Source organism: Odontesthes bonariensis, chromosome 9 (assembly GCF_027942865.1).
Source record: "Odontesthes bonariensis isolate fOdoBon6 chromosome 9, fOdoBon6.hap1, whole genome shotgun sequence".
Lineage (NCBI taxonomy): Eukaryota > Metazoa > Chordata > Actinopteri > Atheriniformes > Atherinopsidae > Odontesthes > Odontesthes bonariensis.
This window is the reverse complement of record NC_134514.1, coordinates 10,916,028-10,942,691: the sequence shown is the minus strand read 5'-3', so window position 1 is coordinate 10,942,691 and position 26,664 is coordinate 10,916,028. Positions and strand designations below refer to the sequence as shown.

General features: G+C 39.9%; 1 protein-coding gene across 2 annotated transcripts in view; it reads left to right on the top strand.

The window, feature by feature from the left end:
* Positions 1-25,518, top strand: part of b3glcta (beta 3-glucosyltransferase a) — a 74,027-nt gene extending 48,509 nt beyond the window's left edge. Inside the window, exons 7-15 of one of the 2 annotated variants that reach the window (XM_075473106.1) lie at positions 1,840-1,976; positions 2,101-2,164; positions 3,007-3,138; positions 5,010-5,079; positions 11,708-11,821; positions 18,864-18,963; positions 19,381-19,500; positions 20,375-20,519; positions 22,388-25,518. In XM_075473106.1, the coding sequence (XP_075329221.1) occupies positions 1,840-1,976; positions 2,101-2,164; positions 3,007-3,138; positions 5,010-5,079; positions 11,708-11,821; positions 18,864-18,963; positions 19,381-19,500; positions 20,375-20,519; positions 22,388-22,555 (1,050 nt within the window). In that variant the 3' untranslated portion in view covers positions 22,556-25,518. Of the gene's footprint in view, positions 1-1,839; positions 1,977-2,100; positions 2,165-3,006; positions 3,139-5,009; positions 5,080-11,707; positions 11,822-18,863; positions 18,964-19,380; positions 19,501-20,374 lie in introns of both variants that reach the window. The other variant, XM_075473105.1, reaches the window with a different exon arrangement.
* The last annotated feature ends 1,146 nt before the right edge of the window (positions 25,519-26,664 follow it).

The following is a 26,664-nucleotide window of genomic DNA, read 5'->3' as shown; positions in this document are numbered from 1 at the left end:
GATCCTTGCTCTGCCCTTTTTAATGACACGTGTAGACAACACATTGTAATTTAATACCATGGCAAAGATGGATTTCTTTATTGTATGCACAACCTCATTCTGGTGAGACAGAGGGAAGACAAAGAATACAACACCCTAATGAGGTGATTCATTACAACATGCCCGAAAGTAAAAATGCTCCTCTCAAGTATTACTGCTCGGCCTCAGTTTTAGCTGAAGAAGACAAACTTAAGTTTTCATGTCAGAATATTTACATAAGCGAAGTCTCTTCAAAAACACAGGTTGCCACATACAAATTAAACTAATTAGTCAGTGAATAACTCTTGCACTACTTGAAGTACATTTGAAAATATTTTCTTTGGTAGATATCCCTGAACTATTGAGGTGAGATGAGCATGTGATTAAGATAAGAAATGTGAGCTAGTGTTTGAATATACAACTGTATTCAGTATACAGCTGCCAGTTGTATAACCGTGCTTCTAACCACATTTGGTTTGACTTCATATGATTGATATAAAGCGGGGATTAAAAGAGTTTTCACAATTTTCTTTATTTTTGAATTCATATTAAAATATCATCAGATCTTCATGCCTGTTCTAAAAGAAAAAACAGATGATCAAATTAAACAAATGAGATTTTACTCTGGGACATTTATTTATTGAAAAGGAAATATCAGTTTTACATAACTGAGTTGATAAAGGAAAGTGATCTATTGGTTTTCCTATCATGCAGCATATGACCCATTTTTGCCACAATAGGCCTACTTGCAACTTCATTTTACTGGACACTTTTCATCAGTCTTGCGTGTGTGCTTTTGAAGTACAGAACAACTTCAACTCATATCTTGATGCGTCTCCTCACAAGACCTTTGAGTGCAGTTCTGTCCACAGCTTCCCTTTTATATTAAGGTAATTACTTTGACCTGTACAAAATATTAACAAAATTCTTTAATCATTCTTTAGTTGAATTACCTCTGTGCTTAGGATTGTCTTGCTGCCTGACATGTCCAACAAGGGGATTCTCAAAAGTACTATGAACTGAAAACATGACATATCTCAGCATGGTGTGCAGTTTATCCTTAAAAAATGTAAAGAAACTGGACAAGTGGTAGCAGGCCAAAAAAAGAAGAAGCTCTCTACTAATGTATCTATCTCAAAGTGATGTCCTTCAGAAATAGATTTTTAAAAAATCCAGCAAAGAACTGACAGAGGACCTGAAAGATGGATCTGGCCCTTCAGTTCATCAATCTACTGTTAACTGAAGCCTCAGCAGAAATGGTCTCCATCAAACGGTGGCTACGGTATTCCTGAAGACCACTTAAAATGACAAGATCCAAGAGGGTTCAGATTGTGTTGAGGAATAGATGGTCATTCCAAATATTGACGTCCATGCTTATAAGAATTGTACCAATTCAGTTGTTGCCTTATACATTGTATTTCTTTTTATGTTTACACATGTTTCATTAAACTGCTCCACCCGTTTTTTCTGGCGATATGCAAACAAATGAGGGGCGGCTTAATATTTTTGCTCAATTCTGTTAATATTGAAGTATTTTTTCACTCCAGATATGTCAAACATTAGGCTCAGAAAACTTCTGGCATCTTTGAACTTTATTCTCTCAAAAAAAAAATCTCATTATTTCCCCAGCGAGTAGCAAACCTACTCACCAGAAATAATTTCAAAGACTCTCTGACATGTGCAGTGTGAAAACTCCTAAATTAGGCCAGAAGCCTCTATGTTTCTTTGTATGAAATGTCACAGTATATTAATAGAGAAATAGATTGTTTTTTCCTCCACCTTTAACATATTGAAATGTGTCTCTTGAAATGTGTTTATCAGGAGTGGTTCCTTGGTAAGTCTCTTTGTGATGAGGAGTCGACCATCATCCATCACTATGCCTTTGCAGAGAATCCTTCAGTCTTTAAATATCCAGACTTTGCTGCTGCTTGGGCTTTAAGCATCCCCTTAGTTGTTCGGTGAGTATGAGCCGTGAATCATAATCTGTAAAACAAGTTGTTTATTTCATATGATATAGGATTTAGTTATTTAGATTAGATTTATAGCGTATTTCATTTTGAGCTCTGTGATTTGCTATTTTAGGCTTGCAAAGAAAGTCAGAGATGAGCCACATAAATCTGACTTTACTATTGACCTGAAACACGAGGTAAGTTGTTATTATTGTTATCAATATTATTCTTATTCTTATTATTATATTCCAATAGCCTTGTGTTTCAGACTAAGACCTCATAGTCTGTGCAAGCCTACTACTGTATAATCTATTTGCACAAAAAGAGCAAGGCATGAAATCCATCTAACCTTGAAGTAGAATCTCATTACTCTGGAGAACTGTCATGGTGCAGCATTGAGGCTCTTATTTTTTTGCGTTGAAATTCAGTCAGAGAGGCATCTAGGGACTTTTTTGAGCAAATGCAATATCAGACTTATCAGGTCTAGTCTGGAGAAGGTGCTTCGGTTGGAGATTCTCCAAAGTTCCTGTAGTTTAATTCAGGAATTAGATGACAAGGAATTTTGGGTCATTTGAAAATGATATAGTTTTATTTACAAATTCTTGCGTTTTCTTTTTTGGATCACTTTACATGTTTTATATTTGAAGACTCATCGGTGTCAGTCCAGTTCATTTTTGGTAGATTCACACCAAGCTTTAACGGCAAAACATTAGTTTTATGTTTGTTTATTTTCTACAGTTGCCATAATTTAGGCAACTTCTATCATTCTTTGCTTTAATGCAACTTTTATCCTTTATAATTCAGCTTTTGTTCAGAAAGACATACAGTAGCACTTGCCAGCTGTGTCTTCCCCTGTATCTTGTTTGGTTTTTCCTTTTTCTGACAGTAATCATTAGATGTGCTCGCTGGAATTTTGTTGTCAGAATGAAATAGTTTTATTTGTTATTAGCAATTATTTTTTCATATATCACTGATGTTTCAAAGATTGTGTCCTGGTTTTGGCTCATAAGCTTGACAGAATCAATCTGTATTGTTGCAGGTTGCCTTATACATCTGGGACAATGGGAAGGGTCCACATCTAACTGCTGTTCCTGAATTATGCACTGAGCCGGACAACTCTCCTCATGCCCAGCACTGTGCAACCACTCTGAGCAAAGAGCCTCCACTCTGTGTGAGTATCTGCTCTCTGGCCACATCTGTGCAACTGTCCTCAAATCTCTGAAACAGGCGCAAAATTAGATGGTCACATTAAAAAAGAGAAGGATTCCCTTTGAGATATTGGCAGCAAGGTTATGATCTATAATATTCAGCCTTCGTGCCCAAGGCTGAGTCTAAGCAGAACCAACGTTTCACAATGATGTGAACAATTGTGCGTCATTGCTGTAGAACACTATGTAATAACTAAAAAAGGAGAGGTCATGGGTGTGTTTTGCGACATTGAATTTAGTCATCCACCAAGATCAAAATTAACCCTTGTTACCAGGCAACATCCACTTGTATTGTTCTCACTTTCATCAGGTAGTTATGTCTTCTTTTATTCAGGTATGTTCAAGTTTATGCATTTTGATGTCAACTTATGTTTATATAATCTGACATTACTTATCCTTTCGCTCATCTTCTGTTGTTAGTTTCATCCTTATATCAGGGCAAAGGAAACAGCTGTATTTCTGGATCTTGTTAACATATGACCTCTTCTTTGCATGATAGTTTTAACCTGAATTTGTGGATGGAAAGGTGAACTGTCCACGTGCAGCTTACATCGGGTACACTTTTTTATTTGTTAGCCAAGTCACATACTACATTGGTGGCCTTGACTCTGTAGTTTGTCAGTTATCTCCACAGAAATAATTGTCAGAGAACATAACTCAGGCAGCTGTCACAGGAATATTGAGATTAAAAAATGTATCAGCTATTCAAGAATAATCTTCCATTTAGACAAAAAAAGAAAGAGACATATCACCATTAAACTGAATTCACAGTAGTTGCATGGCAAATTGCCAGTTGTAGCCACAGCAGCACTTCGCTGCATTGAACAAAAGAATGAATTAAGCGCTTTGAAAGGCAAATTCAAGGATAACAATTAACGTGGCTATAGCAGCAAAACGGGTTTCTTTTTATTTTAGGAATAGCTCAATTTAGCCTGTCGTGTTTATCTTTTTCATTTAATTTATCTCTGTGTGACTGACATTTCAATACAGAGAAGTGGTCAAATTCTTATCATATATGAGTAATTTAAAAAGTGAGATGGACACATTGTAGTCAGTCAGGTCTGAGGAAAACAGGAAAGTAAGCACTAAGACCCATAATAAGAATTTATTTCGTCCTTGTGAGGTTTTGAGGTCATACATCTAAAAAGCATCTTGACTGCTGCTCGCTGTCCTGTAATATTGGATGAAATGCTCCCAGTCTGTCCTACAGACTTTTATATTATTGTCTTTCTGCTATCAGTGAAATATTCCTCATGCTGCAGGCTGAAACACAAGCACAAGAATGCTAACATTATGTAAAATTGTACAAAACAAAGTTTATATACTAATCTAGATTAATTTGTGGATTGAATCATTACTCTTTATGCTTTCTTGAGAAACAGTAAAAGACATTTCTCATCTGGGGTCCCCAAAGTTTTACATGCTAATGTATGCGGTTACAATGCACACAGATATGTTTAATTTAGTTTCTTTTTTATTATTATTATTATTATTATTATTATTCCCTCTCTGTTTCACATTTTTCCTGTATTTTCATTTATTAAGTCAAGAAATGCCAAAGACGTAGATTTCGTTCAGCATTCAGTATCAGCTTCTGTCTGTCTTTAATTGTAAAAGTAGAACTAAAGGCAGAAATCAAGCTACCTTGGGCCATTTGCACAGAGATTTGCAATTTGAAGATATCAGCTCCCAATGATGCCTTGAATACTTAACATTGCCTAAAACCTGAATTTCAAAACGTTTGGCTGCAGTAAATTAAATATTCAGTTTTTCTTATATTTGATTCGTGTTATTTGTTCATTCTTTGATTCTTTGTCTACTTTTTTCCATCAAGGGAGAGCCTGTACATAAAGAAGATATATTTGTTGCTGTAAAAACATGTGGGAAGTTTCACAATGAAAGAGGTGAGTCACACTCCCACTAATATAAAGGAACTCGTATTCTCTTTAAATGATCCACATTTTAGTCCTTCTGTGTTTTGTTAATGGTTTGTTTTACCTCTAACAAGTGTGACTGAGTGCTTCACATCATTGTAATTTAAATATATATGTCAATAAATTATTCCACCATCAAGCCTGAAGGGTTTTAATAATGTGGAGGGTATAAAAATAAATATATATATACATATACTCTGAAGCACTTAATTCAGTCTTACTTAATGCTCAAAATGCACAGTCGCACCACTTATTGGCACACTCTACCCAACATTAGGCTTTTCACAGTAAGTCTGCTTCTCTTTTAACTTGATGAAAATGTAGCAAGTTAAGTCAATAGATCAAATGGCAAATTAATTACAGCGGGATCAAACAATTTGCACACTACATATAAGGGGTCGTTGCTCAAAAGTAATTTTTCTAATTACCTTAATTACCATTTTAAATGGAGAGGGGATCAAAATTAATGTTACATGTATGTATCAAAAGTAAGCTTATAGATCAATAAAGCAAGAGACGAGTATTGATTTATGTTACCTTTGTTCTAGATGAATATGTAAATTGATATGTATTATGGAAATGTATTTATTTTGTAATCTGCCTGAAAATAAGCTTTAAATAAACACTCAATCAATCAATCAAGAGACAAAAAAAGTGGTTTCACTCTGTTAAAGTTCAAATATTTTTTTGTGGAACACTATGACATGAACTTGGAAGTGGACATTAATATCCATAAAGTGTACATTTATATAATGACAGCAGGAGTGACAAGTGTCCCTGCCTCTCACACTACGCCAGCTTGGATAGGCCTGTATAGAAAATGGATGGATGGAGGTTACAGTGTTTTCTTTCTTTCTCTTTTTTTGGTGGCCCTAAAAAAAGATATACTGGTAGAGAATGACCACTAAAGCAGTAAAAAACACCCAGAGCAACCTAAAAACAAACAGCCACACAGGTGTCTATTTTTACTTGTACTGTTGAGTTTTGTGGTTTTCTATTGACTTGAAATACAGTGCGCAAATATATATAATCAGTTCTTTGATGGAGATTGGTTTGGTTCTGTCTAAAACAACCCACATACCTCACTTTTGTTAAGATTCAACATGGAACCTACACCTGTTAAAGACTGAAGACATATAAAATCACTTAAAACCGTCTACTATAGGGAAGCATCATGCTATTAGTTGAAGAGGTGTTGAGTAAATACTATGATATGTTAATTTCGAGATTTGATGTTCAATGCAATTTAGGGGGTTGGGGTTATGTTTTTATCTCATTGATGGCAATATGCCAAAATAAACTAAAATATAATGTAATTTTATTGACAAAGGTCCAATAGCATACATCCTTACTGTAGGCTATAACTAGCATAAAACTGCTTAGATGAATCATAGTTGCATGCAGATAGTATATCATAGTATTATAGTTTACTGAATCTAATGAACCCAAGGATGTGTGTGCGTGTGTGTGTGTGTGTGTGTGTGTGTGTGTGTGTGTGTGTGTGTGTGTGTGTGTGTGTGTGTGTGTGTGTGCGTGCGTGTGCGTGTGTGTGTGTGTTTGCTCTTTCTTTTGTCATCTGTACATTGGATCTGCTTCACAAATTAAGTATATTACCACGGACCAGAAGAAGTGCAAATTGTTTTTCTTCTATGGTACACAACTGCTAATTGCCTGTACACATTTGGGGAGCATCTATAAATTGTATTTATTTTACAGCTTTGGAAAACACTGTAGTGAAATGAGAGCATAGCTGTTGAAAGAATTACTCTAACGACGTACAAGTCGAGTCTAAGTTGTCTTGTCAAAGGGGGAGATACAAAGGAATGTTCAGTTTGATATTGTAACAGCTGCTTCTCAACCAACAGTTTTCAAGTTAAGTATTAGTAGTGAACTTGGGAAAATTATATAATTGGTGTTTGAAGATTTTATAACCCAGATTATATTCACCTCAGAAAAGTGCACCCCCCCCCTCCCCCTTTTTCCTGTTTTCTTTAATATGAAATAGTAATTTAACAGTTTTTAAAAACTTTAGTAAATCTTGAGAATCTCAAGCATTCCTATAACCACGTTATCATTAAATAAAGCGTATCCCTGATTTAAAGGTTTACTGCTGTCATATTTACATGGTATTTGATAAAAACAAATATATTTTGTTAACAGCTGTTTTCTTTTTTTTACCTCTCGTTAATATTTAGTATTTTCTACTACAGTTAATATTTACAGTACAGGCAAATGGCATGGGACCCGCAAGATGCCTGCAGAATAACTTTGTTTGGTGTCGTTTATTTTGTGAAATTTGAGTGAAATGTACTGTTAAAAACTAGCGTATTGAGAGCTGAACTATACGTGCCGTTCTTCCTGAGTTTACGTGTCTGTTTCCAGGAACCTTGATGGGCAATGAAAACCAGCCAGTGTTTCTGTTTTTGTCTCAATCTTTTTTATTGTTAAATATTGCACTCTGTTTATTTTTTGTTGATTCCTGAGAGTTGAGCATAGCCTCAAGCTGAAGCTGCAGATGTCTTCATGTACTGTGTTTTTAGTCACTCATACTCCTTATTCCTCAGCAAGCTAGAAACATATTGCACAACCTTTTACATCTTATCAATCAAGTCTGTGGAAAACATCTAAATTATACCTGAAGTTAGCTGTGCAAGTAATTAAAGATCAGTCATAGGGTATAAAAAGGAAAATAACATACCAAAGCTTTCAGCAGTTCTTCAGCAGAGGGCAGACGGTCACAGTACACTACTGCACATTGTACAGTGTTTAAAAACCTTTTCCTCAGAAGGCTGAAACAAATCAAAGCTTTCATAGATTTTAATTTTAACTCATGAAATTAGAGATTTTTTTTTTGTTAGATTTGACTTCCATCCCATCCATCCATCCATTATCTTCCGCTGGTCCGGGGATCGGGTCGCGGGGGCAGCAGCTTGAGCAAAGAGACCCAGACGTCCCTGTCCCCGGCCACTTCCTCCAGCTCTTCTGGGGGGACCCCAAGGCGTTCCCAGGCCAGCCAACGTGTCCTGGGTCTTCCCCGGGGCCTCCTCCCAGTGGGACGGGCCCGGAACACCTCACCGGGGAGGCGTCCAGGAGGCATTCTCACCAGATGCCCAAGCCACCTCATCTGACTCCTCTCGATGCGGAGGAGCAGCGGTTCTACTCCGAGCCCCTCCCGGATGACCGAGCTTCTCACCCTATCTCTAAGGGAGAGCCCAGACACCCTGCGGAGGAAACTCATTTCGGCCGCTTGTATTCGCGATCTCGTTCTTTCGGTCACTACCCACAGCTCGTGACCATAGGTGAGGGTAGGAACATAGATTGACCGGTAAATCGAGAGCTTCGCCTTCTGGCTCAGCTCCTTCTTCACCACGACGGGCCGGTGCAGAGCCCGCATCACTGCAGACGCCGCACCAATCCGTCTGTCAATCTCCTGTTCCATTCGTCCCTCACTCGTGAACAAGACCCCGAGATACTTGAACTCCTCCACTTGGGGAAGGATCTCATTCCCGACCCGAAGAGAGCATTCCACCCTTTTCCGGCCGAAGACCATGGTCTCAGATTTGGAGGTGCTGATGGTCATCCCAGCCGCTTCACACTCGGCTGCGAACCGCTCCAGTGAGAGCTGAAGGTCACGGCCTGACGACGCCAACAGAACCAAATCGTCCGCAAAAAGTAGAGACCCAAATCTGAGGTCGCCAAACCGGACCCCCTCAACGCCCTGGCTGCGCCTAGAAATTCTGTCCATAAAAATTATGAACAGAATCGGTGACAAAGGGCAGCCCTGACGGAGTCCAACCCTCACAGGAAACATGTCCGACTTACTGCCGGCAATGCGGACCAAACTCTGACACCGGTCATACAGGGACCGAACAGCCCATATCAAGGAGTCCGGCACTCCATACTCCCGGAGCACCCCCCACAAGAGTCCCCGAGGGACACGGTCGAACGCCTTCTCCAAGTCCACAAAACACATGTAGACCGGTTGGGCGAACTCCCATGCTCCCTCCAGGATCCTGCGGAGGGTATAGAGCTGGTCCACTGTTCCACGGCCAGGACGAAAACCACACTGCACCTCCTGAATCCGAGATTCGACTATCCGGCGGATCCTCCTCTCCAGTACCCCCGAAAAGACCTTACCAGGGAGGCTGAGGAGTGTGATCCCCCTATAGTTGGAACACACCCTCCGGTCCCCCTTTTTAAAGAGGGGGACCACCACCCCGATCTGCCAGTCCAGAGGCACTGCCCCCGATGTCCACGCGATGCTGCAGAGGCGTGTCAACCAAGACAGCCCCACAACATCCAGAGCCTTGAGGAACTCAGGACGGACCTCATCCACCCCCGGGGCCTTGCCACCGAGGAGTTTTTTGACCACCTCCGCAACCTCAGCCCCAGAAATGGGAGGTCCCACGTCCGAGCTCCCCAACTCTGCTTCCTCATCGGAAGGCGTGTCGGTAGGATTGAGGAGGCCCTCGAAGTATTCCCCCCACCGACTCACGACGTCCCTAGTTGAAGTCAGCAGAGCCCCGCCCTCACCATACACGGTGTTGACGGTGCACCGCTTCCCCCCCCTGAGCCGCCGGATGGTGGACCAGAATCTCCTCGAGGCCGTCCGGAAATCGTTCTCCATGGCCTCCCCGAACTCCTCCCAAGCCCGAGTTTTTGCCTCAGCAACCGCCGAGGCTGCGTTCCGCTTGGCCCGTCGGTACCCATCAGCTGCTTCCAGAGTCCCACTGGCCAAAAAGGCCCGATAGGACTCCTTCTTCAGCTTGACGGCCTCCCTCACCACTGGGGTCCACCAGCGGGTTCGGGGATTGCCGCCACGACAGGCACCGACCACCTTGCGGCCACAGCTCCGGTCGGCCGCCTCAACAATGGAGGCACGGAACATGGCCCATTCGGGCTCAATGTCCCCCACCTCCCCCGGGACATGGTTGAAGCTCTGCCGGAGGTGGGAGTTGAAACTCCTCCTTACAGGGGATTCCGCCAGCCGTTCCCAGCAGACCCTCACAATACGTTTGGGCCTGCCAGGTCTGACCGGCTTCCTCCCCCACCAGCGGAGCCAACTCACCACCAGGTGGTGATCAGTTGACAGCTCCGCCCCTCTCTTCACCCGAGTGTCCAGGACATACGGCCGCAAGTCCGATGATACGACTACAAAGTCGATCATCGAGCTGCGGCCTAGGGTGTCCTGGTGCCAAGTGCACATATGGACACCCTTATGCCTGAACATGGTGTTCGTTATGGACAATCCGTGACGAGCACAGAAGTCCAACAACAAAACACCACTCTGATTCAGATCGGGGGGGCCGTTCCTCCCAATCACGCCCCTCCAGGTCTCACTGTCATTGCCCACGTGAGCATTGAAGTCCCCCAGCAGGACGAGGGAGTCTCCCGGAGGAGCACTCTCTAGTGCCTCCTCCAGGGACTCCAAAAAGGGTGGGTACTCTGAACTGCCGTTCGGTGCATAAGCACAAACAACAGTCAGGACCCGTCCCCCCACCCTAAGGCGGAGGGAGGCTACCCTCTCGTCTACCGGGGTGAACCCCAATGTACAGGCGCACAGCCGGGGGGCGATAAGTATGCCCACACCTGCTCTACGCCTCTCACCGCGGGCAACTCCAGAGTGGAAGAGAGTCCAACCCCTCTCGAGGAGGCTGGTTCCGGAGCCCAAGCCATGCGTCGAGGTGAGTCCGACTATATCTAGCCGGAACCGCTCAGCCTCGCGCACCAGCTCAGGCTCCTTCCCCAGCAGAGAGGTGACGTTCCACGTCCCAAGAGCCAGCTTCAGTAGCCGAGGATCAGACCGCCAAGGTCCCCGCCTTCGGCTGCCGCCCAGCTCACATTGCACCCGACCCCCATGGCCGCTCCCACGGGTGGTGAGCCCGTAGGAAGGGGGACCCGTGTCGTTTCTTCGGGCTGTGCCCGACCGAGCCCCACGGGCACAGACCCGGCCACCAGGCGCTCGCCGGCGGGCCCCACCCCTGGGCCTGGCTCCAGGGGGAGGCCCCGGTGACCCGCGTCCGGGCAAGGGAACACGGCGTCCAAAAGTATCACTCATCATAGGGGTCTTGTGAGCTGTTCTTTGTCTGGTCCCTCATCTAGGATCTGTTTGCCATGGGTGACCCTACCAGGGGCTTAGAGCCCCAGACAACATAGCTCCCAGACTCATTGGGGCACGCAAACCCCCCCACCACGGTAAGGTGACAGCTCAAGGGGGAGTAGATTTGACTTCATTATTAGCAATTATAGAATTGATCTTATATATACTGTCAAGCTTGCATAAGATTTTTTTTCCCCCTAAATGTAGCATAGCATCTCCAGAAAATGAATAGTTTTTTGGCACCCTTGAACAAAGTGAAATGATTAAATGACTTGATTAGATGCATTGCATCTTCTTATCCTGCTTTCTTCACTTTTCCTTCACCAGTGTAATTGATTTAAAATTTTACTTAAAACAGACATCAGACTTCATGATTTCCATTTGATATTAAATGGATATATGTGCTCAGGGATTCAGTCTAAATTGCACAGAGTCATATGTCTGCTTATCCTGTAATTCTGTGAAACACTGTATTGATTTTTCTCCCCTTTGCTCTAGTTCCAGTGATAAAGAAGACCTGGGAAAAAGATGCTTTATTTTTAGAGTACTACAGTGACCACGCTGATTCTTCGATACCAACCATTAATTTAGGAGTACCAAATACTGAAAGAGGTGAGTTTTGCAGCGCTTTTGCAGCCTAACTGCCCTCAACCCCATCACAGCATAGGAGTTACTGGCCTTGGGCTACGCTGCAGGCAGAGCTGCATTTGTCGGTACATGAAAAATGATCTAGCAAACTAAAGTTGAAAGTTATGCAACCTAAGACCTTGTGGAGGGGATGTTATCCAAACCTAATTTTGCAAGAGAATTGGAAGCAAATTGAGTGTCAGCAGGACATTTCTCAACATTTTGTCTCAAAGTGTGCTTATAATACCTCAGAGAATGAAAGTCACACTGACATTTTTGTTTTTTGTAAGCTTTTAAAAAACTATTTCATGCTTACATGCTTTAATTTGGGAACTTCTCTTTGAACTAGAGCAGTAACATGCACATTTAGTCAGCACCCCCCATGATTTCCAGCAACTGTGGGGCTGCCAGTACTGGTGACAATCTGATATTATTATTGTAATCATTGCAGTAGTTTTAACCACAACACACACCTCAACCCTTTCAATCCAGCAAAACTTACCTTCTGTTCGGTCCTCAGTTTTCTTGTTCTGTGACTGAAGAATGCAAATCTGTTTTGGAAAGTCTTTTGTCTGATGAAATCTACATTTCTATACAGGCAGTGAAGTGGATTCTATATTGGGTCTTCATTTTACAATCAGATCATTACCCCGAGTTCTAGTATAATAATCCAGTTTGAAATATATTGATGTTAAGCAATTATCTTGGGATATATGCTACTGTCCTGTTTCCATTACTGTAGATCTTTTTAAAGGTGAGGTTAATTGATTCTAATTACACACACATTTAGCATTTTTTACGAGTAATGAGTTGAGTTTTTAGATCTAGTTTAGCTCTAAACAAGAGCACAAATGTAATTTAAAACTGTAAAACTACAACACAAATTTCCGGTGAAATAAAGGTGCTCAGAAGGTGTTAACCGATAGCAACCACTGAATGAATCAAAGCCCAGTGGTGGCTTCCTCTGGAAATGCAACTATACATGATTGACAGGAATATGGAGACCCTAGGACAGACCAGGTTTCTCTGTATTATATACTCCACTGGTTTGAAAGCCTTGTGATCCCTAAGGAGAGGCTGGAGGATGTTGTTAGGATGCAGAGCTGGTCTGTTGCCACTAATGTTCTGAATCAGATAAGAGATGGATGAATGCATAGATATTGTTTCTTCACAATAACTCTTGGCTGTGATGCAGTCTATATACAAATGATAATTAAAATTCCAATATGGCATAGTCCACCATTTGTCACATATACCTTTGTATAATCTTTGCATAAAGGCAAATTGATTGTAGCTTCTGTCATTTCGAAATGATCTTGTTAGGAAAGTCTGTTTTTTAATGCTTCTATCATTGCATAGTTAATTGTTGGAACCTAAAGAGAGCAGGGCCAGATATGAAACAATTTCCAAAAGACAAGAAAAGAGCCAACTCTAGAATTCATGTGTTGTTTGATATGTAATAACCAGAAACCATAAAAATGCCAGCACATGCTTTGTGCACTTATACCTTTCTGCTTGCTTGAGACAGAGGTCAAAGTTATTCTTGTGCGATAGCCGTCGACACCGAATTGCACCAGAGACCTCTCATGTTGCACTTTAATGGGATGCTCTTTCGGCTGCAGCCTTTTTCAGTCCACAGAAAAGGTTGTTGTTAATAGCCCTCTGGTTCACTCTCCAGGCATCTTAGTCCTCTGAGAAAGATGTCCTGTGCAACCTTTTTTCATCAAGGCAGTGAGGGATGCAGACTGGCGTTGGCTAGTTGCTGGTATATGTGGACGAGTCTGTTGCAGAGCTGAGAGTCATAAAGGATAAAATTCAACCTTTTCTTGTAAATGATTATACTGTTATCAGTTTAGACTGTTGTTGATGCAAACCCCTGTCCTAAAATCTCCTTCCCATTGTTTGAAGTGGGAAGTCTCACCCTCTACTTTTCTGAATACAAATAGCTCTTCTTCACCCTCAAACTTCAGGTGCATTCACATTAAAAATATATTGTTTGATTAGTTTTCATTATAGATTCTTCTTTATGAGAAATCTTGGTTTCAAGGGAAATGATGACTTGTTGTCTCATTCACAGATTGCATTATAAAGTTCATTGTCTTAATGCTTGTTGTAGGATGACAGAAAAAAATCCCTTTTTATTAAAAAATGTCTTGAGTATATAGTTATTTCACCCCACCTTGGAATTGTAAGAGGTGTGACTCACAGCACCTATGAGTTTAACGTCTTTTAGAAAAATAAATAAATAGATAAAAAGCTATAGCTTTGCTTCTTTCAGTCAATACTTCACTTCAGGAAGTCAGTTTATGGAAGTCAGTCCCGGCAGTTTATCTCAAAGATCTTCTGGAAGAAAAAGCTACAGTCAGTGTATGCTGTTAGATTGAGAGAACAATAGATTTAATAGATTTCACATCTTGCAATATGTAGTTTAGAAAAATGTATTTTATGCGCTCAAATACACTATAATGTATGCGGGTGATATCTTGGCAGAAATCCAAATAGATATAGTAGATATAGTTTAGAGTCACATGAAAATAATATGTTTTCCTTGCCTTGCAATGTGTTTTCCCGGCTTTACACTGGGAACATGGAGTGTGTGTTGCGTGTGCTTTGCTGAACTGCTGCATCTCAGCTGCATGTTTGTATTCACACCAACAGCCTTTCTGTGGTGGCACAGCATCTGCCTGAGCAATTGTTTTTAAGCACAGCATTCCTCTGGGGCATAAACACAGAATTGTGTGTAATTCATGATTGATAGAAACTCAAAAAGTGAAGGCATGAAAGTTGCTGCAACTTGAGAGCCACTTCGGTTGCCCAAATGAACTGAAAATCATTTATGATCGTCATCATAACAGGCTGCACGGTGGTATGGTGGTTAGCACCATTGCCTCACAGCGAGAGGGTTCCAGGTTTAACTCCCAGCTGGGGCTTTTCTGTGTGGAGTTTGTTCTCCCCGTGTATGCGTGGGTTCTCTCCAGGTACTCCGGCCAAAAACATGCATGTTAGGTTAATTGGTGTCTCTAAAATTGTCCTTAGGAGTGAGTTTGAGCGTGTGTATGGTTGTTTGTCTCATTTGTCTCTGTGTGGCCCTGTGATGGACTGGCGACCTGTCCAGGGTGTACCCTTCCTCTCGCCCAATGACAACTGGGATAGACTCCAGCCCCCCCGCGACCTGACCGATGGATTCAGCGGGTACAGAAAATTAAAACCAGACGAACTAACACGCCCACCTGATTTTGTTAGGGATCAAATCACTCTGCTTGTATACACTCAACTATTTTGTGTATGCTTCAAGGTTCAATCTTTTTGCATCTTTTTGTAACAACAGTGTGGTGTCAGTGTATATTAATACAACTGATCTCCCTATAAAGCTGCTTACTTCAGTCAATCCAGCTCCTATACATGTAAAGTATAACAAGGACCCTGGTCAAGTTAAATGGTACAGCCGAAATGTAACTGTTGCTCGGCTCAACAGTGCAATTAACCATCCTGACTAAAACTATGGTGAAATATGTACTGTGATGCTTACCACATGCATAAAAAATATCCCCCATGCCCCTCTCTCATTGTGAATCTGGCCTTAGAATGAGCCATTTAAACATGCAGACAGCAAGGTATTGCCATATTTCTACTGTCGCCCAGTACAAGAACCAAACTCTGACTTTTTTTTTAATCTATCCATCTTTCACGGCCGCAGTAGAGTTTCCTACATGTTTAGAAGAGGAGGCGTAGGTGGTGTGTGTGTGCGTATTGCAATCTGCAACTTCACCAGCAGATAGGAATCCCTGAATCCCACTGCACCTTAAAAAACTTTGGTACAGAAATCAATTTGAATTATATGCAATGCGGATTGTCATTTAGTGCCATGAAGCCAGTGGCCACTGCAATAACTACAAAAGCATGCAATGAGAAGATCCTTTGATTGTCTGACACTGAATTATTTCACACTGAACTGCAAATTGATTGCAGATTATGTATGGTTATTAGATTAGCAGATTTGAAAAAAGACCAAACAAATACAAACAGTACTGCAGTTAATATTTTATGCTTTTCGTATATGTTGACTCTCTGACAGGTATCTGAAAAGTCTATACGACTTAAGATAGCATAACTTGTGTAGAGCTGGACTTCTCATATGTGAATAGTGAAAGGGCCGTCACAGCATGGTCCCCTGGGCCACCACAGTGCTGCTCTGCAGTATATAATGCATTTCTAATGTTCAGCTGTTGGAAGCCAGGCTGCATCTGACTGAAAGAAACTTCATTTAAATTATTTAAAAATGCTAAAAACTTATAAAACTAAATACATTTTAGGAATTGTTAAATTCAAGGAAACTATTAGGCACATCTCCATGTGATGTATCATTTAGTGAATGACTGCTTATGGTTCACAGAAACTGGAAAACAGTTCAAGCTGTGCAGGTTGCCCATTGATTTAAAGTGGAAGTTGTTGCTTTTTTTATACCCGTTTGATTAGTTTGAGGTCATATCACCTCAATGATTCCTCATAAAGATTGAAGGTATTTCTAGCATCAAAGTTGATTTATACCACCTCCAGAGAAAATTGAGAACAGCTTTGAATGTCACTCAGTTCAGAATAACATGATGACTGAGTGAAACCTGAAAACTAATGCTTCAGATGCACCTGTAACATTAAAAGAAAAAGGATTTATTTGCTTTAAAAGACAAAAAATATAATGTAGTGCAGTCCAAAATATTCCATTGATTAACAGGTTATGAAAAGGTTTTCAAAAAAAGAAAAAAGCAAAGGCCACTGCTCTGCTTCTTTCAGCAGTAATTAATGTCAGTATTTTGTAAGGCAGAACTGGCAAAGACTTCAAAGGTCATTTTGTCTTCTTCACTGTAATTTTGACTTCCAATGAATGCCAGTGTTTTTACTTTTGGGAGGAAACTATCTGGTGTTGGCAGCAATCCACAGTCCATCATAGAGGACTGGCTGGTATACAGCCAGAAACTGAGAGTGCTGTCAGTGTATGCTGTCAGTCAAGCAGCTCATAATAGATTTAATATCCTGGAGTATGTACGTTAGATTGGATTGGCACAGTGATTCCAATCTGATGTTTAGAAAAAGTTTTTAAACATGACTGGACTTACACAGAAAAAAAACTTTTATAAGAGAGTTGGTCGTTTAGGGACACAAAGTCACTGTTGTATTCAGGTAAGTGTGCAATTTAATTATAAATGACTAAGGTCAGAGCAAAAATAAGCAGTTTATCTGTCCTTTGATGACAGATGATTGCTCACGTACACAATTTTTATTTATTTATTTCTCTCTGCTCTGTCCTCGGGGCCCCAGGATTTATGCTAATCAATGCTGAGAGCATTGTTGAAGTTCATCAGGCATCAGAATGTCAGAAGATTATACTTGTCACACTTACACTTGTCTGTGCTCTCAGGGCTTTATCATGGATCCACATCTGAACCAATCAAAATGTACAAAATAAATAGAATTATTCTGTTCTGATAGTCCAAAAAAAAGCTGCATTTTCCACATGGCTTCTAAAACGCCCGGCCTTTCAGACTGCTGTCATAAAGAAAAGTTAACTCTGATGACAACATGGATTCTTACAATAAATATGTATTTTGAAAATGGAAAAAGAAACTCAGCAACCTGAACTTATAAAGGTAGACTGTCTGTTCATGTGGGAAGGGGTGATGCAAGACCCTGAAATTGGAAAGCAGCATAGGATTTTTATAAGAGGAATACACTTTATGCTGTGTTCATTGTCAAATGTTGTGGGAGAAAAAAACACCCAAAGAAAAACAGTCAATTCTGAGCCAAAAGAGGAGCTTTCTGTGGTCTTAAATGTCGTAGGAGTTGTGGGTTTTGCTTTCATATGGATGTTTAATCATTCTCACAGCATGAAACATTCATTTTTCGAGACTGAAGCATCGCTGACCACCTCCGACTAAAATTAAAAATAAGCTTTGTTTTGAAATTTGTCTTTAAATGGGTTGTTTTGGGATTTTATTCCTGTCTACAGTTCAAGGTGTCCTTCCTTATTCCCTATTCAGATATGAGTGAAAAAAAACACCTTGGGTGCCTTATAAATAAAACAGTAAGGCCTCAGTATTCTTTGTGATGGATGCCACCAGAGATTTTCATGCCGTTGGTGTGAAGATATTTGGATTCTGATGGATATATTTCTTTGGGCTCTTGGAATATGTTGTTTACTACCACATCACAGTTTTTGTTTTTAGGAGTTGGCAGAGCATTTTGTTCCATCTTGCCGTCATGTCTCACATGCCAGAATAGAAGTTTGATCTTTCTGGACCATCATGTCAAACACAGCTTATTATTTCTGTGAGATGTCAGAATGTTGACAGGAGTTTTCTAGCTTCTTACAAACCTGTAAAAGACGTATTTTTGAATGGAAAGGCCAAACATGAATGTTTTATTGAAAGCTGTTCAATAGAAATTTTAAAAATATAGTCGTTAAAGAAGACCTTTAAACAGGAGTTCACCTGTTTGATGTCTGGAGCAGATGATGTGTGCGCCTACAAATAAATGTATTGCTGAGGTGTCCTTGAGCAGGAGCCAGAACTCATGATTTCTCATAAAGCACTTTGAACTGTTTGTACATGAAATGTGCTATACAAATACATTTGATTTGATTTGATTTGATTGGTTCCACATAATGCACAAAAACTGGGGAATTACAAGAAAAAGATAACTAGTGTCTTCTCAAAGGCTCTTATCATGAGAATCCCAAATCTGGACCTGTAAAATTTGTTGCTGTTTCTGTTAGTAATTGTGCCAGTTTTTTAGCCTCTTTCCCTTGAAATGCTTTACTTTTACATTATTGATAACTGTAGTTTTTACTGCTATTGTCCTGTGTTTGTTTTTGTGTCCACTCAGGCATGTAAACATGTATATAACTGCTTTCACCATTATGTTTTTTCTTCCTAACAGGGTAATTTATCTTTTTAAACCAGAATACAGCACACAGTCAATATGTGATTAAGTCGTACGAGCTACTCTATTGATAGCGTGTCTCTATTTCCAGGCCACTGTGGGAAAACATTTGCAATCCTTCAAAGATTTCTAAGCAGCGCTGTCCCGAACACTAAATGGCTTCTTGTTGTGGATGATGACACACTCATCAGGTATAATTTCATAATCTGGAAAAGATTTTTTCTTACCTCTTTCTTTAACTTTTTCAGTTGAGACACATTGTTTCATTGTTTAAATGTCTTTCATTTATCCCAAAGTTTGACTGACTTTTTTCATAAATTTTCTAAATGATTCTGTTGTAGCCGTTTCTTGGCATGAAGTCATTTTGAGAAAATGAGTTCCAGAGATATTACCATCCCGTTTAACATCTAAGAGGCTGAGATTGTAAATTCACATCCAGCTGGTGTTACTTTCTGTAAGGTTATCCTGTCATGTGGAAGCCTCTGGGAAGTGCCCAGGGAAGAGCAGTTATTCCAGCCTCTAAATGGACAGTTTCATAGGCATTTAGGCCCACAAGTTTCTGTATGATGATGATGAGTGTGTGTGATGAGTTGTCCTTTTCGTCACAGCCTCCCCAGACTGCAAATCTTGCTGAGCTGTTACGACCCCTCTGAGCCAGTGTGTCTTGGAGAGAGATACGGCTACGGCTTGAGCCAAGGGGGCTACAGTTACATCACAGGAGGTGGAGGGTACGTTTTACTGCTCAGATGCTTTAGGAATAACAATGATGGAGACAGAAATGCTGCAAAGGAACTATAGAGTGTATAATGAACAAACAGTTATCTTAAATGTACAGTTTACAGATAATCCCTTTCAGTGTAGTGGAAATTTTAGTTTGCAGAATGCACTGTGGGAAAGATATCCCTATAAATATTCAGAGTAGATTACTACAGAACACAGTCAATAAACTGTCCTGTCTTATCAGCTGATACAAAAAGACAGGAATTCGATGCTTTTCACACATACACAAATACAAATTGTTGATCACTGTAAGAAGTTATATCATCCAAAACTGTAATTAATCACTTAAATTCCAAATTTTACTGCCTTGGTTTTATCACATATCTCACACATTTTTAAAGTGAGACCATAACATTTCTATAGTGGATATTTTGTCAATTTGGCACTTGGAATCTGTACACAAGATTAATCTTGAGCTGTGCGAGACAATCTATTCAGGGACCCTGCTGTAGCTGTGACACTTTGCAATTCTACAGCTGCCAGTTTTCTCATATTGATATCCTCCAAAAAAAAAAGAAGTAAAGTAAAAGAAAAGAAAAGCTGTTTGTACAGGCCATGGGTGACTATTCTGGCAGCTAAAGGTTTAGTTTTTTTATCTGTAATTGTTACTCATTTCAAAGATGCGTCAACTCAATATGCGGTTTGACTTTACCTTGCTGGCCTCCTACTGAATGAATAAAATATACACTATGACCTCTGAGATGATAGCCGAGAGAATTACTGCACTGAATGTTTTTCTTTGCCTCTTTCCTGGTGATTTACGGTGGAGCTAAACTGGCTGTCTTGTGCATCTGTTTTTACATGTTTGCTGTGGTGCTGCAGTATGGTGTTCAGCAGAGAGACTGTGGCTCGGCTTCTTAACAGTGGCTGCAAGTGCTACAGCAATGATGCGCCAGATGACATGGTGCTGGGAATGTGCCTCAATGCTCTCGGGCTTCCCGTCACACACAGTCCTCTCTTCCACCAGGTTGTATTCATATTCTTACCAATTCTTCTTTCTGTGTCTCCCGCTCTATTTTTACCAAATGTGAGAATAATAGAGGTTTTCAAATGCAATTTTTTTTTTAAAATTCCTTTCTTTTTCTTGAAACATTTTTCAAGCACCGGTTTTTGCAGTGAGGTTCGTGATGTCTTTTAGAATACAGTGGGAAAAAAAGTCAGACTTCATTGCAGTTTTTCATCATCCAGGGAAAGATTCAGACATCAATCATAGTGATAATCTACAACACAACTGGCACATATCTATGATTTAAAAGCCCCGAAGACCCGCATAGGTTTTTCTGTCTCTGCCTATGCTTAATTTAAGTGCTATCATAGAGTCTGTACAAGCAGACGAGCGGTAAAATATTTCTTATGTTCTGAGTCTGACAGACTTAGAAGTTTTTATTCTAGTTTTATTGTATACAGTGGTCAGGCACAATACTACCTCCTAACGGATACAAAAGACCCACAGATTCATACGTATGGCTAATTTTGATTATATAGGGATGTTTTCTTCCACCAATGACATGGATGATTAACAAACAACTGTAGATAGTCTTTTTAAAGGATCATCGAAAGTTAAAGAATCAACAAAAGCCTTCTGGCACCAATTTCTTAAACAGACAATTCCCCCAGCTGTTTGGATCCTGGCCATGAAGGACTCACTTCTCCAGGCAGGCAAACAAAAGCCTACCTTGCCTTACCAGAAGTTCACAATAACTAAACAGAAAGCTTTTGATTATCAGTTCTGTGGTAAGACATGCTGAGAATACAGTGATTGGAAACAGGGATGTGTCTATTATTTGTTGAAAGAAAAGAGAAGCATACAACTCTGAGAACATCAGGGTTTTAATGTCAGCCATTGGGCCTGGTATCTTTTTAAAAGTGAATAGGACTGCATTAAAGCCATTTTCCATTGAAGGGCACAACTCCTCTCCACTTTGTTTTTCACCGCAGATTGTATCAAAGTGGGTCGAATAATCTGCTTATCATTGCAGTGCAGTGTGAAACTGTGGTGACAGAGAAACTAGGGTGTACGATTGGCTAATGATACAGAAGACTTTGAAATCTTTTCAGGGTGAGCACAACAACTGTGTGGTACAGAGCTCACCATTGTGAGAAATATGTAAATTGGTGCTGTTAGTTTACCCCTTGCATTCATAATTCATGCACACAGACACGTCATCACAGAAAAGAGTGCTGTCTCGCAGACATTTCAGTCTTTGCCTACAGATTTGTTCAGTATTGGTGAAATAAAGACAGATAATGCCTTATTTAGAGGCTGTATTGTCAATGCCCTGTTCTCTCCCGTTATATGGATATACAAGTATCTCGAGTGATCTAAATATTACTTTCATCAAACTGATATCGGTGAGTAGATGAACGTATTTTATGCCAGAAATAAGGTTTAAAAAAAAACTAACTTCTCCTTTAAAGTTCCGATGCTGGTCTATAAAGGTCTGGATGGTCTTGGACTAAAATACATCAGTGACCTCCTGACCCAGTATGGAAAAGCACATACGTTCATTACAATTCATATACAGTGTGAGGACACTGAGAGCAGCCAAATGGGACTCAGCCATCCCTGACTTTATTTTTTACCTTTTTGCTTTTATTTCTCTGACTTTCCAAAATATTGTTCTAGTTTTTGAGCAAAAGAAGGAGATTCAGTGTCATGTTGTCCATTCATCTGTTAGCAGAGGTAAGTAAAGTTTGGTACCTATACTGAGGAATCCTATATCAGTATGCAGTATCTGAATGTGATTGTTAGTTTTAGTGCTTTGACTCATACTCCCTGTGGATTCTTGTGACTGCTTTCGAATATAAATGACTGGACTCGATCATTACTTTCAGGCACGCCCAGAGGACTACGCCAAAGACCTCTTAGCTCACCAGGTGCCCATCTCCTTCCATAAACACTGGAACATTGACCCTGTTGCTGTTTTCAACAAGTGGCTTAAGGATGACTTGAGAGCAAAGACTTCAGATCAACTGAAAAAGAGCACTAAGACGGAGTTATGATAAGCAAACAGCGAACCTGTAGGAATATGTATGTATGTACAGTGTGTATGTGTGTGTTTTATGTCATGGAAATGTTATGCATTCACAGATGTAAATGTTTTTGTATAGTTAATGTTGTACCCTTTATTAAGAGGGACTGTGTGAACGTGTGTTTGAGTGTTTTCCTGACTGAGTTGCATGTTGAGGTTACTCTCCATTTTGGAAATATGTGTCTATTTATATCATATGAACATTCTGAACCCTACAGTGGAGCATACGGTTTTCTCTGGGAGATACTGAATCTTTGAAAAATGATCCCTAATGCTGTAAAATGTGCTCTATCTTGGCATAAAAGTACAAATATTTGAAAACTTTTGCTTTTTACTTTCATTAGTGGGCTATTATAGGATTGTGTTCTTTCCATTTATTGATTCCTAAAGTATGAACAGACAATTTGTTGCAGCTAGAACATGAAATTAAAGGTCTTTACAGCATGTTGAAGGTTCGTAATCCCCCTAAAATGTGCTCTACATAAAGTTGTTAATAGTTCCCATTAGTTCATTGGCAGATAAATGCCTCACTTTTATTCTGAACTCAACATAGAGTCATTTGACCTCAAACAGAGGTACAGGGAGAAAAAGGTTAGAATTTAATGGACATAAATTCTTGTAAAATATTGCCTGATATACTGGAGTGATGCAGAAATGTTTTTTATTAACACCAATGCCAATTTTTCATGTTCTCTTTTTTCTCTGTCTCAGATAATTAATTGGCAGACTTAGTGATATACTGACCACTATTGAGAATCTTTCAAAGGCTTTGAGCTCCAGTTTTGGAATTAAGCTTCTCTTCTTCTGGCTGTTTGCCATCTTGAAAAATTAAATTGCAGCTGTAATGCTTCATTCTCATAGAAACTGGAAGCGACTGCTGCCTCGTACTGGTGACAAAAGCTTTAGTAGAAGGGAGGATAACGAAAGGCTTCATGTTGTGCTCAGCGAATGCAATAATGAAAAGTTAATAAAGGAAAACCCATTACTGTCTATGAAAAGAACATTGTAAAACAGAATGTGTTCCTCTACTTACGGATTTTGTCAGTACTGTGGCGCTAAATTTACACTGTCCTAACAGCACAGTAGGCTGGCACAAGTTCATGAGAAATCTAATAGCTTCAAGCATTTGAAGCAGCGCAATAACTCAAGCAGACATCGTCTAACACACCTATGAATTGAAAGCTATTTGTAGGAAACAAATTAAATTCCTAGTGGAACTCAGCCAGTCATGTAGTAATGAATGATGGTGAGACAGTGGCGTGCTGAGGAAAATCCTTGACGTAAATCAAAATAGTTCATCAGCTACAACATCCTAGGTTGATGTTTGTCTGGTGTTGAATTTTAATTGTTAGTATTTACCCAAACCTGGAATCAGAAAGCAGGGTGTCTCTATAATTAGTAATTAAGACTGTTGTCTTTAGCTTATAGTCTGAGTTGTGTCACTGATTTAAAACTAATGAGGTTATGAACTACACCTTCACAGAAGAAAGTTAGCCATTTAAATAGTACATGTTTTTTATGTATTCTTTTTCATGCTTTATTTTTGTGATTAAATGTTTGATTATATGTTTTTAGTTTAGGCATACATGTTGATGGAGGTTGTTTCCTCATAACCAAGTATAAAACTGATGGGGAAATTGTGAATACATTATTTTATTTTGTGGGTTTAAAGTTACAGAATCGTATCAAACACCTTCAATAACTGAACTGTACAATCCCTTCAGGGAGATTCTGCTTTTGACATGAAAAGAACAACATGGCTTAAGTGTAATTATTGGTAAGAGCAGTACAGTCAATAGAGTTCTGTTAAAACTTTGCTGAAAACAGCAGCTATTCAGCTAAAAATATTCTCGTAAAGTAGGAAACAGTAACAAGGAGATGGCACCTGAAGCCAGTCATTGTACAGGAAATTCAGCTTGTCATATTTCACTGTACTCCCATACCCATAAAGTTTTGAGCTCATATTGCCTGAATATTCAGATTATTCTTAAATTTTATTTGAATGAAAGCCTCTTTGAGCTATCACAACTTCTGGATGAAGAGCATTTTCAGGATGGGGAAATTTCTGTCAGTGCTGTTTGAATCATTGGTGTTGACGCTTTGAACATGAGAGCATTATCCTCAGAGGATTCACTTCCGCCAGCAGGGTCTCCAGAGCAGAGCAGATGAGAAGAGCTGCTGCAGTCAAGACCATCTCACTTGTCACACTTGTGCTTTCCATCTGTTAACTGGAAAAATTGTGAATGTAAAGATCTCCCTTGGAGACTTAGCGAGTTACTCATAGTGGAAGCCTATGCCCGAATGCTTGCACCTTTCTGCAGTTTAAGAAAGTGACCTGAATCTGTACCCAAATCTAATTGGTTGTTTGCTCATGTACCTCTCCATCAAGTTTAATCGAATTTGCCCGAATAGTTTTTGTGTAATCCAACTGACAATAGCAGTTAGCAAATACCTTGAGGCAGGTGAGCAACTGAGACTTGAGCTACAGACATTTTTCTTCAGTTGCAGTGATCTCATCAGATCAAAATGAAGTACTGTATGTTTTGCTTTAGCCGCGCTAGCAACAGAGCTCTACTGCATTTGCAGAAATAAACTTTTGTATCTTATGTCTCCAGAAACCACAAAAAAACCTATTATCTCTGTTTACCACTTTGACTTTGTGTTCTACGAACTCTCCAGCAATGTGCACAGGTAGAAGCTTTATGATCTAGAAATTATAAATGAAACTATAAATGTGTATAAATACCTGTGTTGTGTAGAAGATGTATTTCTGTTAGTAATTATTCATTCATACCTGCAGATAATTTGTGCCAAACTGAATCTTTTTACTAGATTTCAGCGAGCTAAAAGTTTGTGAATGCATATACATTCATACTGTAACTTGTGTTTTCGTTTTTCTATTGATTTGATTATTAAATGCAACCTCTGTTTCTCTCTCTGTCTCTCACTCAAACACAGACAGTTCACCCAGTCTTGTGTGTTACATAGTCTGGGATTAGATAATTACAATCTCATTTTGCCAAGAGGATACTTCATTGACAGTATCTGAATAACGAAGATTGCACTGACCATAAAAAAGTGTGGTTTAAAAAGGTGATCCTCCGTGGAAGCAATGTCTTTTCTTGTCTATTTAGAATCATCAAATCACACTGATAATGAATGGTGAAAAGGCTGACAAATTAATTATTCTCATAAAAGTCTCTTGTGTTCTGTAAGGATAATATGACTATGACCGATCAATTAAGTTCTGTTGAATGAGCTTAGTGTCAATTTACAATATTGAGCCCATGAGGGTTCTCTTTCTAAATGCGAAGTGGATAATACAGGAGGTGTTAATCCTCTGCAGATGTGCAGCAATATGGTTGCAGGTACGGGCCAGGACAACAAGGGGCAAGTGATGACGGTCAAAATTCCACCAGCTTTTACCCATCAGTTGCACAAGACTGGTTTTATATTAAGTCCAACAGTAAAATGAATAGTGTTCTGTCATAAAGTCAGGCTACTGATAGCGTTTAAGATAAATCCCCGAATACTTACTGTCTGCCAGCTGCCTCTAAGAGAAGATTAGATTAGACAAATAAAGTTCATTGCGCTTGCAGGGAAATCGGTCGTAGAGAGGGAAGTCCCAGTAGAGAGAACATGAAAACAGTCCATAACAAATAACAATGCGTGACTAGAATATGTTGTGGAAAAATTGTGATTACTGACATGCACATAGGAAAAAGTCTCAGCCTATTACTGAAAGAAACTAGTCATTATAAATAGATAATTGGAAGCCAGAAAAGAAGGAAAGGGATGAATCATGTGTACTGTTTGTGCAATGGAGACCCTGACTATTATCTAAATCGGTTTTATTGGCAGGGTACCATGGCCCATGTCTGTTTAAGCTGCAGCCTTCTGACGAGAGATGGTATTAGCTGCCAAAGATTAAAGTGGGATGTACAGATACGGAGAAGCTTGAAAGTTTATTTGTGTAGAAAATGACCTTAGCATAATCAATTTTTTTTTAAAAAGCCAATTGACATATAAGACACAAATATCAATCTTCCTTATTTATTCATTGAGGTAAATATATATCTC